General features: G+C 38.6%; 1 protein-coding gene across 1 annotated transcript; it reads left to right on the forward strand.

The window, feature by feature from the left end:
• On the forward strand, window positions 441-1,085 carry LOC109218817. The gene has a single exon (XM_019383214.1). The coding sequence runs from the start codon at window positions 441-443 to the stop codon at window positions 1,083-1,085; it is 645 nt and encodes a 214-aa protein (XP_019238759.1).

Genomic DNA, 14,015 nt, shown 5'->3' on the forward strand with positions numbered 1-14,015 from the left:
TGTTGACGGTAGTGTATGCTAGAAACAAATTGCAGGAAAGAGCAAGTTTATGGTGTGACTTACAATTGTTAGGGGGGCAGGTTCAACTTCCATGGCTCATAAGTGGTGACTTCAACAATGTCCTAACCACTGATGATAGGTTAGGACAACCAATTACTATGAATGAGGTGAAAGAATTCAAGGATTGTATTGACTCTATGCAACTGACCCCATTGAAGACAAAGGGTTGTTTCTATACTTGGTGTAATAAGCAGCATGCAGATGACAGGGTATACAGTAAGATTGACTAGGCCTTTGGGAACTTTGAATGGATCAAGGACTATGGGCATGTGGAAACTAATTGCCTAGAACCTGGGGTGTCAGATCACTCACCTATAGTGGTCCAAATATGGAGAAGGAAGAATACATATCCTAAACCATTCAAGTTGTATATGGTAACAATGGAACACAAGGAATTCCAAACTATGGTGGATACAATATGGAAGCGGAAGCTGGGAAATGACCCTATGGACAACATATGGCAGAATTTACAACAATTGAAAACTGAGACTAAAGGATTAAACAGGGAGATGACAAGCTATGAGATAAGATTGAATCAAATAAGACAGCAGCTAGAGTATACTCAGATTAATTTGAAGCTTGATCCCTTTAATCAGGATCTGATTGAGAAGGAAAAGCAGACCTTGCAGGAACTAGAGAAATGGAGTATAATAGAAGAAAGAGTTCTGAAACAGAAGGCAAGAGTAAACTGGATAGACTATGGGGATTCAAACTCCAAATACTTCTATGCACAACTGAAGATCAGAGCAAGTAAGAACTCAATTACTACTGTGTACAATGATATGGGAGCTAGAGTCACAGAACCTAAAGCTGTAGAAAAAGAATTCATCACCTTTTTTAAGCAGCTGATGGGAACTGACAGTGGGATCAAACCATGTCCTAATACCAAATTCATCAAAGCAAGAGTGTGCTTGTCATTGGAACAGCAACAGGAGCTAATAAAGGAAGTAACATATGAAGAGGTTGATGAAGCAGTGAAAGACATACCAAATTATAAAGCCCCTGGAGTTGATGATTTCCAATAGAGTTCTTTAAAAGGCACTGGGAAGAAGTGAACAGGATGTATATGATGCTGTACTGTTCTTTTTTCAAACAAGCAAGATGAAGCAAGCATGGAATTGCACAGCCATAACATTGATTCCAAAAGTTCCTGCACCTACAACTGTGAAAGACTATAGACCTGTTGCTTGCTGTACTACTGTCTACAAAATCATTGCCAAGATTCTGACTAAAAGGATCAAAAAGGTAATTGAAGGTATAATTGGGAAAACACAATCTGCATTCATAGAAGGGAGGAGCATTGTGGATAATATACTGTTTAGCCATGAGTTATTCAATGGTTACAATAGGAAAGGCTTATCTCCAAGGTGTGTACTCAAGGTTGACTTAAGGAAAGCATATGATTCATTGGACTGGTAGTTCCTTAGATATATGCTCACAGATCTTGGCTTCCCTCAGAAATTCATCGTATGGATAATGGAGTGTGTGACAACAGTGTCCTATTCTCTAGTACTGAATGGAGGATTAACTAGACCTTTCCTTGCTAAGAGAGGTATAAGACAAGGAGATCCAATGTCTCCTTACCTCTTTGTGATTGCTATGGAGTACTTGCAGAGAGAGATGAATCAATTAGCTATGCAGAAGGAATTCAAATTTCATCCAAAGTGCAAGAAGCTGGGAGTGACACACATTTGTTTTGCTGACGATTTGTTAATATTTTGTAGGGGTGAGACACAATCAGTTACTATAATGTAGGAGACCTTTAAGAGGTTTTCAAATGCATCAGGATTGCAGGCAAGTGCAGAAAAGAGTTCTATTTATATTGCTGGTGTAGCACAACATATAAAGGAACAACTGATTGAGTGTACTGGATATGAAAAGGGTAGTATACCTTTTAAATATCTGGGAGTTCCACTGTCTGCAAGAAAACTGAACATTCATCAATGTTTGCCTCTGATTGAAAAGATTACAGAGAGAGTAAGATGCTGGTCAGCTAGGATGCTTTCATACTCAGGTAGAATTCAACTCATAAAATCAGTGTTATTTTGAATACAAACGTATTGGGCTCAAATTTTCTTATTGCCAAATAAAATCATGAAGATGATAGAGACTATATGTAGAACCTTCTTGTGGACTGGCTCAACTGATTACTCCAGGAAAGCACTGATTGCGTGGGACAGAATATGTCAACCTAAAGCTACTGGTGGTTTGAATGTGATTAATATGAAGATATGGAATAAAACAGCTTTATTAAAACACCTCTGGGCTTTGGCTATGAAGAAGGATACTTTGTGGATTAAATGGGCTCACATCTACTACATAAAAAGGCAGGCCTATTGAAGAGGTAAGCACACCCAAAACAGCAGCATGGGTGGTGAGGAAGATCATAGAGGCAAAGGATGAAGTACAGAAGCTGAGGTCATTTCATAACAATCTCATAAACACACTGGACAGCTTTGTGAAGCAAGGCAAATTTCAGATACATAAAGCTTATGTCCAACTGCAGCCTAAATTCCCCAAAGTAGATTGGAAGAGTATTCATCTACATGCATAGATCCATCCTAGGTTCAAGTTCCATCTATGGTTGGCTATCCACCAAAAGATAGCAACTGTGGATAGACTTTCCAAGTTTGGAATTCAAGTTCGGTTAGAAAGTGTATTCTGTGCAAAGACTGTGGAAACATTTGATCACCTATACTTTGGTTGTCCAAGTACAAACAAGCTATGGGAAAGAGTATTGATTTGTATGGGCAATGCGAGACAGATAGGAAGCTGATAGCATTAATTGAAATGGATAAGCAGTATGGCAAAAAGGAAAGATTGCAGGGCAGAAATGATCACAACATTGTTTGCAATGGTTGTTTACTGCATCTGGCGTGAAAGGAATTCGATGAGATTTAATAAAGGAAGATACATCATAGATGAACTTTGCAAGGAAATTGCAATACGTATACACATACAAGGCAGAAAGAAGATCAAATAGCGAGCAGAATTGGAAAATTTGAAAATACTCCTTAGTATAGCAATGTGTAATTAATGTCAGTATAGTATAGTTTTTACTTTGTAATAGTGAATAGGAGATTAATGGTCAGCATTAATCTGGGAATGTAAAGCCAGTTTTTTGATGAAATAAAAGCTAAATTTTGTCAAAAAAATGATTAAGTTTCATTTTTCGAAGTGAATGAATAAATACTATGACCCACATCCTGAAGAGGTAGAATAACAAAGGATATAAATGTTATTTGTGGTTTGAAGATCATTGTTGCACGTACCAATCGTACGTCAGAATATCATGGATAATTTGTTAGGTATCATTTAAGGAAAAAAGATACATATCTTGTAGAATAATTTCTACTATGCCAATATTAGTATATTATAATTAGTTATTATTGATTTTTCCAAAGAAAATAACAGCTCATGTATCTTCCCATAATGGATGTACTGACTATGCGGTTGTTGCTTTAATACAAAATATCAAATATTAATGGCATTTCTCCCTGAATAAGATATTTTTCAAAGTTAGTGGTATAAATACTGAAATTCTTAATTTTCGTCATTTATAAATTTTGAATTGTCTTAATATTGTTCATTTGATTATGATTTTCTCCCATGATACCAGAAATGTCTAAGCAATATTTGACAGTACAAAATTTATCAAAAACTCCTGAAGAGCTAATTGTTTGTTCAAAAGACACATGACAACAATAGTGTCCAAATAATATTAGATTGTACATAATAATGAAGGCTCTCGAAGCACTTATATGCATTCATATTATATGATTGTGGTCAAACATATGTTGTAGTAAATCCGAAATTTACTAATACAAATGGTTATCATACTAAGACTACAAACGATCGGAAGATTAAAAATCTTCATATTATCATAATCATGGGGGGGGGGGGGGGAGGGGGATTATCTATACTATATTAAAAGCACAAGCCCCTATCGAAATGTCGTTCGCCTTTTTTATCCTTTAAAAATAAATTTTACATTGAACAAGATTGTAATTTAAGTTAATTTTCTAATATTTAGGACTTTAAAATCAATTAATTTTCTTAGTTATTTTCTTCATTATGACTAAATATGGAGTTAAAGTTATAGTCGTATTGCAATTAATTACTTCAACTTATAAAAGCTAACTTCTTCCACCAATAGTTTTTAAGGACATCGCTTGTTACTCGATTTCTACAATAATAATGAAGACTCTTTAATTTCAAGCTTGGTCCTTTTTTCTGCGTGCTATTAGTTTCTTTTTTTCTTGCCGCTAATTGACCAGTGGTTCATCAATCATGGTAAGGTCCTGGCTTCTTTTATCTTACGAAATTCTAATACAAAGTAAAGCAATTATTTTATCTTATGAAATTCTCGTACAAAGTTAAGCAACATTTTGTTAACAAGTGACATGCACACTTGGAATGAAAAAGAATGAAAGTCGTAGTTGTTTTGATATGCTAACATCCGGTGACAGAGGTAGGATTTTCGCTAATGGGTTCAAAACAAAAAAAAGTTAAAATAATTAAATGAAATTATGAACCAATAATCTCACAAAGCTTTTGAAATCCATTGACCATTGAGTTATGCTTTTGGATTGTGTCAAGGGAATTCAAAATATATCTATAAAAGCACAACACGAGTTTTGTCTTATATGTGCAGTGTAATTTTCCGATGAATAAGATTCGAGTAAACCTCCTTCCACCCCTCTAAATCTACCCAACATCTATAATTGGAAGGTAAAATCATCATTAACGTCCTTTCGTTTTATCTTCATCTTTTTTTTTTTTGTTTCAAATGGAGTACGGTCTTGTATTTTTCTTTTAGTAAAAAATTAAATATGCTTGCAACGCTAGTGCCACTGTTCACCACCGTCACAAAACTTTTATACGCTATTCTACCATAATAGCTCCAGTTACAAGTAAGTTTCATCTTTTATGTATATTAAGAGTTTAATTTTCATACAGTGACAGTGTAAAAAAAAAAAAGCTTAATCTTCATCAGGTTATCAAAAAAAAAAAAGTTACATGTAACAACATATTTCTTATTAAAATTGGACCCCTTTCCTACTTAAACAATGATTTATTTTTTACTTTCAATAATGAGATTAGTTTACTAAGAAAATATTTAAGATAATAAAAGAAAAATGAGAGAGAAACCATACCATAATTAATTAATAAACTTTACTATTATCTAAGATTTTGAAGTCAACTAATTAATTAAGATCTTTTCCGCTTTTCGTTTTGATAAATCAACCACTTCACGAATTTTAGTGGAATCCAATAGGTAATGTGGGCAAAGAATTCTCAATTGGTGGTATATTATAAACATAGATTTTGCTATTACTTGTGATATTTATAATTTTCAGGAGCTTAATAATTTTCTCAAACACATATTTTGAATATTGATTGTTTATTTTTATTAATAAGGGCACACACTCTTACATTTTCAAATGCTACGTGTTCTTGTATAAATGTAACGACCCGACCGTCGTTTTGAGCATTTGCACTTCGCTCGGTTGTGTGAGGGCATGAGTATCTCCATATGATGTATTATGACTTATGTGAATCGTCCGTTTTGAAATTTTCAGGTTATTCGGAATTTATTTAGAAGAATGGTTCTCAGCTAGAAGCTTCAAATTGGAAAGGTTTGACCAATTTTGACTTTTTAGTATTTGACCTCGGATTGGATTTCTGATGGTTTTGTTAGCTGCGTTGGGTGATTCTGGGATTTGGATCACGTCCGGATTGTGATTTGGAGGTTCGTAGTGGAATTTGACTTGAAATGGCGAAAGTTTGAAATTTGGAAAAGTTTGACCGGGAGTGGACTTTTTGATTTCGGGGTCGGATTCCGATAAGTTGGAGCAGGTCCGTAATGTCAAATGTGACTTGTGTGCAAAATTTGAGTTTATTCCGAGTTGATTTGAAATGTTTCAGCGTGAGTTTTTGGAAGTCGAAAGTTCATTAAGTTTGATTTGAGGTATGTTTCGTCGTTTCGATATTGTTATGTGTGTTTTGAGGCCTCGAGTAGGTCCGTACTATGATATGAAACTTTTTGGTATGTTTCGACGGGGTCCCGAGAGGCTCATGTGAGTTTCGGATAGGTTTGGGTTGTGTTGCGCTCGTTTTTCTTATGTTTCGACGCTGTTTCTTCAAGCATAAATGGTACCACATTGAACAAATAAGCTCGATTTCTGTTTTGATTGAAGCATTAGATCCGTATTGTAATTACGGAGCCATAGCAAAAAGAATCGTCAAATTTAGACATCATATGAGGATTTTATGGTCATTTTACTAAGAATTGGGTTGCTAGTTTTTTTCCAGATTAATTACAAAATTGCCACTGACTACGTATTAAAAAATCTGCACTATTTTCAAATATTGAAACCAACATATCTCCTTCAATATAAGGTCAAATGGAGTGATTCAAGAGCCTAATTTGACTAAAATTTCACAAGTAATCCGCTGGAGGCATCAAAAGTGAGTTTCCCGATCTTTTGGCACAAGAAACGAGGCAGAACAGTTAAAATGAGGGTTTTGCTCATTTAACATATTTTGAGTTGAGGAGCTCGGAATTGGGCAATTTTTGAGGCAATTTCAGCATATGAATTGGGATAAGTGTTCTCCACTCGATTTTGGTTATACTTCGTGAATCTATCTTCGATTTTAACTTTTGGTTGACGAATTCTAAAGAGAAATTGGGGGTTTTGGCCTAAAGTTTCATAATATGCATTTTTGAGTTTTGAACACCGATTCGTAGTCGGATATGAGTGAAACTATTATGGTTGAACTCGTAATTGAATTGGTTGACGGATTATGAGAGTTTTGTCGGGTTCCAAGGTGCGGGCCCGGGTTGGGCTTTTTGGCCAATTTTAGGCTTTTGATTAAAGATTCGACCTTTATCGACTGAGATTGGTTCCTTTAGCATTGTTTGACGTATTTGAGTTGTTTTTGATTCAGAGGTAGGAATGCGCGTGATGGTATTCTTGGAGCATCGTTTGGCTTGCTCGGCGTTGGAATCAACTTATTTAAGATGAGTAACTTCTCTAAACTTGGCGTTGAGGGTATGAAACCCTGAATTATGTGTTATGTGATTGGTGTTGAGGTGATGCACATGCTAGGTGATGGGCGTGTGGGCGTGCACCCTGTGAGTTGTGACTCTGTTGTTTCCAGGTCACTGTTTAGTGGCCCACTTTGTTGATATTTGTGTTTTTCACCATGTGATAAAGTGATTGAGATGTACATCATGCTAGATATCATGTTTATGTTTTATGCCGATATTGTTGGGACCCATAGCGGTCATTTCTTGCTGTCATCTGATTGATTTCATTGATATTTTGTACTCAGTCACATTCATGAATTCATATAATATCTCAGTCTCCGTTGCAACTTGTTGATACATCATATCATTATTCAGGGTCAGTTTTCATGATTTTATGAGCCCGTGGGTGAGACTGGAGAGATTGGCGACTGAGTGAGGCTGAGAGCCTGATTATGAGTGACAGTTATGGGAACGGGATACATGCCGCAACATGTTTTATTGATTAATGCCATGATTGACTTGCTATAGCGCTTGGGCTGAAGGAGCCCCTCCAGAGTCTGCACACCCCTAGTGAGCGCGGTTGATTATATTGAGGGATGGATCTTCCCTGGACATGGATCTTGTTCGAAGAATTTATATACCCGGAGATGGATCGGTACTGAGTGACTGATGGTCGGTGACATATATATTCCGGGATGGATCTTCCCTGGGCCAAATTGGCCACATAAAGTACCGATTGGTTGAGCATAATGAGTGAAAAGTGTGTGACAGTGAGAAATTGAGTACTCTGAGAGTGTGAGTACATGATTCATCTCTGAGATACATGGCGTTTGCATGCACACATGACATACAGGCATAAAGATGCATCTTTCCTCATCTTGTACGATATGACGTCATTCATGACTTTTACACACATTGATATATGGCATAGAGAGGTATTTCACACTTGTTATCTTGAAAGAAAATGAAACATCTTATTTATTGTGAAAAGGATTTTAGAAAAATTACAGTTTTCAAACTATCTCGTATTTTACGACGATTTCGGTAAAGGGTTTGAGTTTCACTGATATTCTTGAAAAGCAGAACTATTTCTGAAAAACTGTGCAAAAGCTGAACATTGGTATCTCTGAGATTATTTCCTTGGTTATATGCTCTACGTTGTATGAACTGCTATTGGTTATTGGTGTTGGACCCGACCTATGTTCCAGCTCGTCACTACTTTCAACTTGAGGTTAAGTTTGTCACTTTTGAGTACATGGGGTCGGTTGTACTCATACTGCACTTCCTGCACATTGCGTGCAAATTCCGGATGCCGATGTTGCCGTGTCCGATAGTTGCTGGATTTGAAGGCATGCCTGCATTCCTGCTGTAGCTGCCTCTTGTTCACGGTAACCTTAGAATTATAAAACTCTGTTTATGTACTTTTCAAACATATGATGTATTTACTTCATATTAGCTTTGTAAACTCTATTCTTTGAAGCTCATGATTTGTACTACCAGTCCTTGGGGGAATGTAATAGATCCAGATCATTTATTTTGTTCAACTGGCTTATTAAATATTATGGGAGTTGGATAGTATAGTTGGCTTACCTAGCGGGTTAGGTTAGGTGCCATCACGACTTGTGGATTTTGGGTCGTGACAGACTGCTGTCAGAGCTCTAGGTTCATAGGTTCTACAAGTCATGAGCAAGTGTCTAGTAGAGTCTTGCAGATCGGTATGATGACGTCCATACCTATCTTTGAAAGGCTACATGACATTTAGGATATGCAACCCATCTTTCCTTCCTTATCCTGCGCCATTGATTCAGCTTGAAACGTAACTATTGGAATTCCTTCCATGCATTCGTATGCACATGTGAGCGCTCGGAACTGGCTGTGCATCGACGGCTTGTGATTCTATAGATGAGGTGCGAGATGTGGTTTCAGTATGCTAATGATTGGCCAATCTGGAGAACTTGAGGCCGGGTTTTTACTGTAGCTTGAGCATAGAGATGGTTACTGTGTGAGCGCGTGCTTTTGGATTTATATGTCCGGTAGTGTCCCTATTAGTGGAATCTATGACTGGATGGCTACGTGATGAGTATGATGTGACTGCGAGATGTGTTCATATGGTTTGAATGTGACGAGAAGGGTTTGCTTGAGGTGTAGAAAGGACTATTGGGTGTTTGGTTTCTGTCTTGATGCGATGCATAGTCTAGAGTTATGAGTGTATTGGAACATCTTTCATGTTGATTCAGTTGTGGAACGAACTAAATTCTCGTGTCTTATTGTTGAGATCAGACTCAGGAAGATTAAGCGATTGAGTAGTAGTTGTAATTGTGGAAGGGTATAGAGAGATGTCGGTTTGAGGCAAAGCAGGTGGGTTATATCATGTGGGGTAATCTACAGATGTGTGATTTTATGATGTTGTGTGGAGGCTTTATTTTCTACCAGTGGGTTATATTTGTGCGATTTGAGGTAATATATGGTTTATGTTACACGAGCTTATGAAGGATTCAGTTGAATTTCAATGCGGGATCTTGGCAGCAACAAAGTATGGGTACTGTAAGTTATTAGATGCTTTATTTCTTGGCTTTGAGCCAAGTGGGGGAGTCTGCTATCGGCGGGTTGATTGCACGGTTATGTGTTGTATTGCTTTTAGTTTGAGGCATACTGGTGAATCCGTTATGACTTGCAGAGGTTGAGTTCGAGAATGACTTGAGTAAAGGAATTTCTAGGTATGAGTTGTATTAGGCTTTATGGGTATATAAGAATCACAGAATGATTTGAGTTGTTATTGGTGAAGGATGTAATGTACGTGGAGCAGAAGTTTATCTGGTTGCATTAAGGTGGGATTACTGATAAGTTAGGATTTTAACGTGTTTTATGCCCCTACTTGCCTATGCTTTGGTTATAAATTGCTACAAAATAGTACCATAATGCTCACAAGTTGTACTTGATTGCAGGTTTGATCGACAAAGCGACGAATGTCAAAGATCGGCTCAAAAAGGAGTGAAACCTGCTCAAGTGTCAAAGACTAAGTAAGTTGAGGAAAAGAGAACCTAGTGCGGACCGCGCAAATGTGAATGCGGCCGCACTAGGAGGTTCAGAGGATGGTAGTTTCAAGTGGGCATGCTACGCGGCCGCGGTTGGATTCTCGCGGTACGCGGTCAGGCTCCGCGGCCGCGCTACTCTTTTACGCGATCCGCGGAGCAGAGATTCAGAGAGCCATAATTTTGCCAATTCCAAGCAATGCAGCCCGCATTCATTTCTGTGCGGCCGCGCCAACTTCCACCGCGGCCGCGCTGCATTTCCATGCGGTCCGCGGTCCCCAACTTCAGAGAAGCTGAAATCATGAGTCCAAGACCAAGTGCGGCCGCGGTCCTTTTTGCGAGGTCCGCACTGACCCCGCAGGGGTATTTTTGTCCAGTTTTTCCAGCCCAGTATAAATAGGACCTTTTACCATTTTTAGGTTAAGTTTTATGTTCTGAACGCAGCTGAGCTCGTGAGACCGGATATTGTAGCCATTTTTGGCACTTTTGCTCTTTATTATTGTAGTTTCTTCCTAGTAATTAATTAATATGCTTACTTCTTCATCTATTTCTTTAATTTCTGTACCTAGCATGAGTAGCTAAACCCATTAGCTAGGGTTGTGGCTCAACCCTAGTGTGGGTAATTGATGGGTGTTGCCATCAAAGGTTAGATTGATATTGGGTGTTTGTTATTTGGGTTGATTTTAGGTTTTAATTAAGGATTGGTGGTTGCAAACACTGATTCTACCTTGGTGGGTCTAACTCTTCTTGAGAAAGAGAGTCCATGACCCCAAAATTAACCCAACAAGGAATTGGGATGGACCCATGAGAAATGTTAGTCCCAATTAACGGGTTAAATGTCGAGAGAGTAATTACCCTACTTGAACCCTAGTTGCTTGGTCTAGTTGGCCTACCCAATTGGTCTCGAGAGAGTCAATTGGGCAAAATCACTCTCTCTACCGAGAGGTGTGAGAGTGGGTATAATTGTGCAACGGTTATAGCATAAGCCCCAAATATGTCAATCTATCCTTAGTAACATCTACCCGTTAATTAGCCACCTAGGCAATGCCACGACCCTAGTGCCTTTCTCTATATTGAATACAACTTACCAATATCCTCGTAGCATAATTTAGCTTTAATCATTAGTTTTATAATAGCAGTTATAAGAATCAAAGAAAACCAAAAATGTTTGAAGTGATATTAGAAGCACAACCGCATCACTAGACTAGACAGATAATACAACTCCACTACTAGCTCCCTGTGGAAATTCGATCCCGAACCACTATTCGGGTAAAAGCTATTGCGACCCGCTCTTCCAACCTTAGTGTAGCGTCGAGTCGGCAGCGATCAACTTTTTGGCGCCGTTGCCGGGGAGCTTACGGTGTTGACTATCTGTTTAGCTCGTTTTGTGTTTTGCTTCTCTTTCCTTCTTGTTTACTAATTTTGTTTGTGTCGATCATTCAGGTACTATGGCTTTAAATGCTAATGACCCTATTGGCAATGCCATGGCGGGGGAGGAGGTAGAAGATATTGATCATGATGAGGTTCCAGCACCTCAAGCTCCACGTAGAGGCCGTCAGTCAATGACAACAATCCTATTCCAGACCCTCCTCCGCCACCACCAAGAGCAGTCCCAAAAGTTCTCCCAAATCAAGGGTACGCGAGTGTCATTGTTCTTCCCTGAATCCGGGCGGGGAACTTTCAAATCACAAATGTCAAGTTAACCTTGCTCGAGTAACGAGGATATTTTACGGGCGCCTCCGATCAAAATGCATACAAGCACTTGAAGGGGTTCGTAGATACATGCTGGGGTAGCAAACAAACAAACGTGTCAGAGGATGCGTTGAGATTGAGGCTTTTCCCGTTTTCTCTTCGGGGTAAAGCGTTGGATTGGTTAGAAAGGCTCCCAAATCATTCTATCACCACATGGGATGAATTGGCGGACAAATTTATTGCCAAGTTCTTTTCTCCAAGTCATATGGCGGCTCTTCGGGATGAGATTCTAGCTTTCAGGCAAATACCAACGGAACCTTTGCACGAAATATGGGAAAGATATAGAACAATGGTGAAGGAATGCCCTAATAACGACATGACCGAGGCGATGATACAACAAACTTTTTATCGGGGCATCAACACCACGAATCAGTGCATTGTGAACCAGTTGGCCGGAGGGAACTTTATGAAACTTTCTTACTAAGAGGCATGTGAAGTACTTGATGAAATGGCCGACACCTCTTCGGCATGGCAAAGCCGAGCAAATGTGCCCCAAGGTGACCCCACGGTCATCCATTTGCACAAGGAATTGAACGATCATGGCCAAGCTATTGCCGAGCTTACAACAACTATGAATCAATTGGCGAAGGCGCAATTGCAACAAGTCCAAAATCCGCGCCAAGTCAACGCAATGGAAGGTGTTTTGTGACAACCCGACCCATCGTCTCATAAGTTACACTCCGTTTTCCCCATTTCCAACTTCTTTAGGCTTCATTATCCGAATCTTATGTGATCGAGTTGGTTTGGAGTGGTTTTGATAAGAAATGGGACACTTAGTCTCTTTTAAGAAGGCTTAAGTTAGAAAAGTCAACCGGAAGTTGACTTATGAGTTAGAGGGCTCGGATGTGAATTCCGGTGGTTGGGTTAGCTCCGGAAGGTGATTTGTGACTTAGGAGTGTGATCGAAATTTATTTTGGAGGTCCCGTGTAGAAATAGGCTTGATTTGGCGAAGTTAGTATTTTGGCAAAATTCCAGTTGATAGGTGAGATTTTGATCCGAGGGACGGAATGGAATTTCGACAATTTTTGTAGCTTCGTTAGGAGATTTTGGATGTGTATGCAAAATTTTAGATCATTCGGAGGTGTTTTGGTTGGGTTTTTGATCGAATGCGTGTCTCGGAAGATTTGGATGAACTTAGGCTTGAATTTGGTGTAATTTGATGGTTTAGGTGTTAATGTGGTGTTTTGATAATTTTGGAACAAGTTTGAATAACGTTATAAGATATGTTAGTGCTTTTGGTTGAGGTCCCGGGGGGCCTCGGGGTGATTTCGGATGGTTAACGGGAACTTTTGAAGTTGGAAAATTTTATGATAGACGAAAGTTGTAAACGAGTGCGCACAAGACCTCACTTTAAACGATCATATCTCCAGTTATATAAGGAGTTGGGTGATGCACCACCTATCAAATTAAAGCTCTTTGAGTCTAGTTTTCAACACAACAAACCGTTCATCATTTGGAGGTGTATATAGAAAGTTATGGCCATTTTCGTGTCGTTAGAGTCCTGTGTAGCGCCGGGCGCTAGCCGTGGCTCCCAAAATTTTGAGCTACTGGATCCAGCCGCACAGGCAGCGCCCAGCACCACCTGTGGCGCCCGAAACAGCCTATAATACTCATTTCGGGGTTCATTCTTAACCATTTATTTTGGACGAACTTTGAGGTTTTCTTCCACCCTCTCAAGACCTTCAACTCCCCCAATCTTCAAGGTAAGCAATCTCCATTATCTTGGTGTGAAATTCCATCATTCATATACTATTATTGATGAAATCCTCTCATAAAAACGCTTAGATTTTCAAGAAAATTTCTTCAAGAACTCAAATGAGGGTTTTGCAAGATTTCTTCCAAAAGGTAAATCCTACACCTCAAACTTACATATATGGATATATTATGGGAATATGAGTATGAATCAAGTATTACAACTTATGGTATGGTGATTGGAAGTCATAAATTCCCAATATAAATACATAGTTATTGTAGAGATTGAAAGGTGGATATTTGATAGGATTTGTTGGTTGGGTGTGAATGGATGGTCATACATGTGTAGTTGGAAGTTATAAATTGGTTAGGAATGATGATGAGATGAATTGTTGGTTAATGGTGATAGTTGGAGGAACCAATACTATAGTTCTGAGGTGTAAATA

The sequence above is a fragment of the Nicotiana attenuata genome, chromosome 2 (genome assembly GCF_001879085.1).
Source record: "Nicotiana attenuata strain UT chromosome 2, NIATTr2, whole genome shotgun sequence".
Classification (NCBI taxonomy): Eukaryota; Viridiplantae; Streptophyta; class Magnoliopsida; order Solanales; family Solanaceae; genus Nicotiana; species Nicotiana attenuata.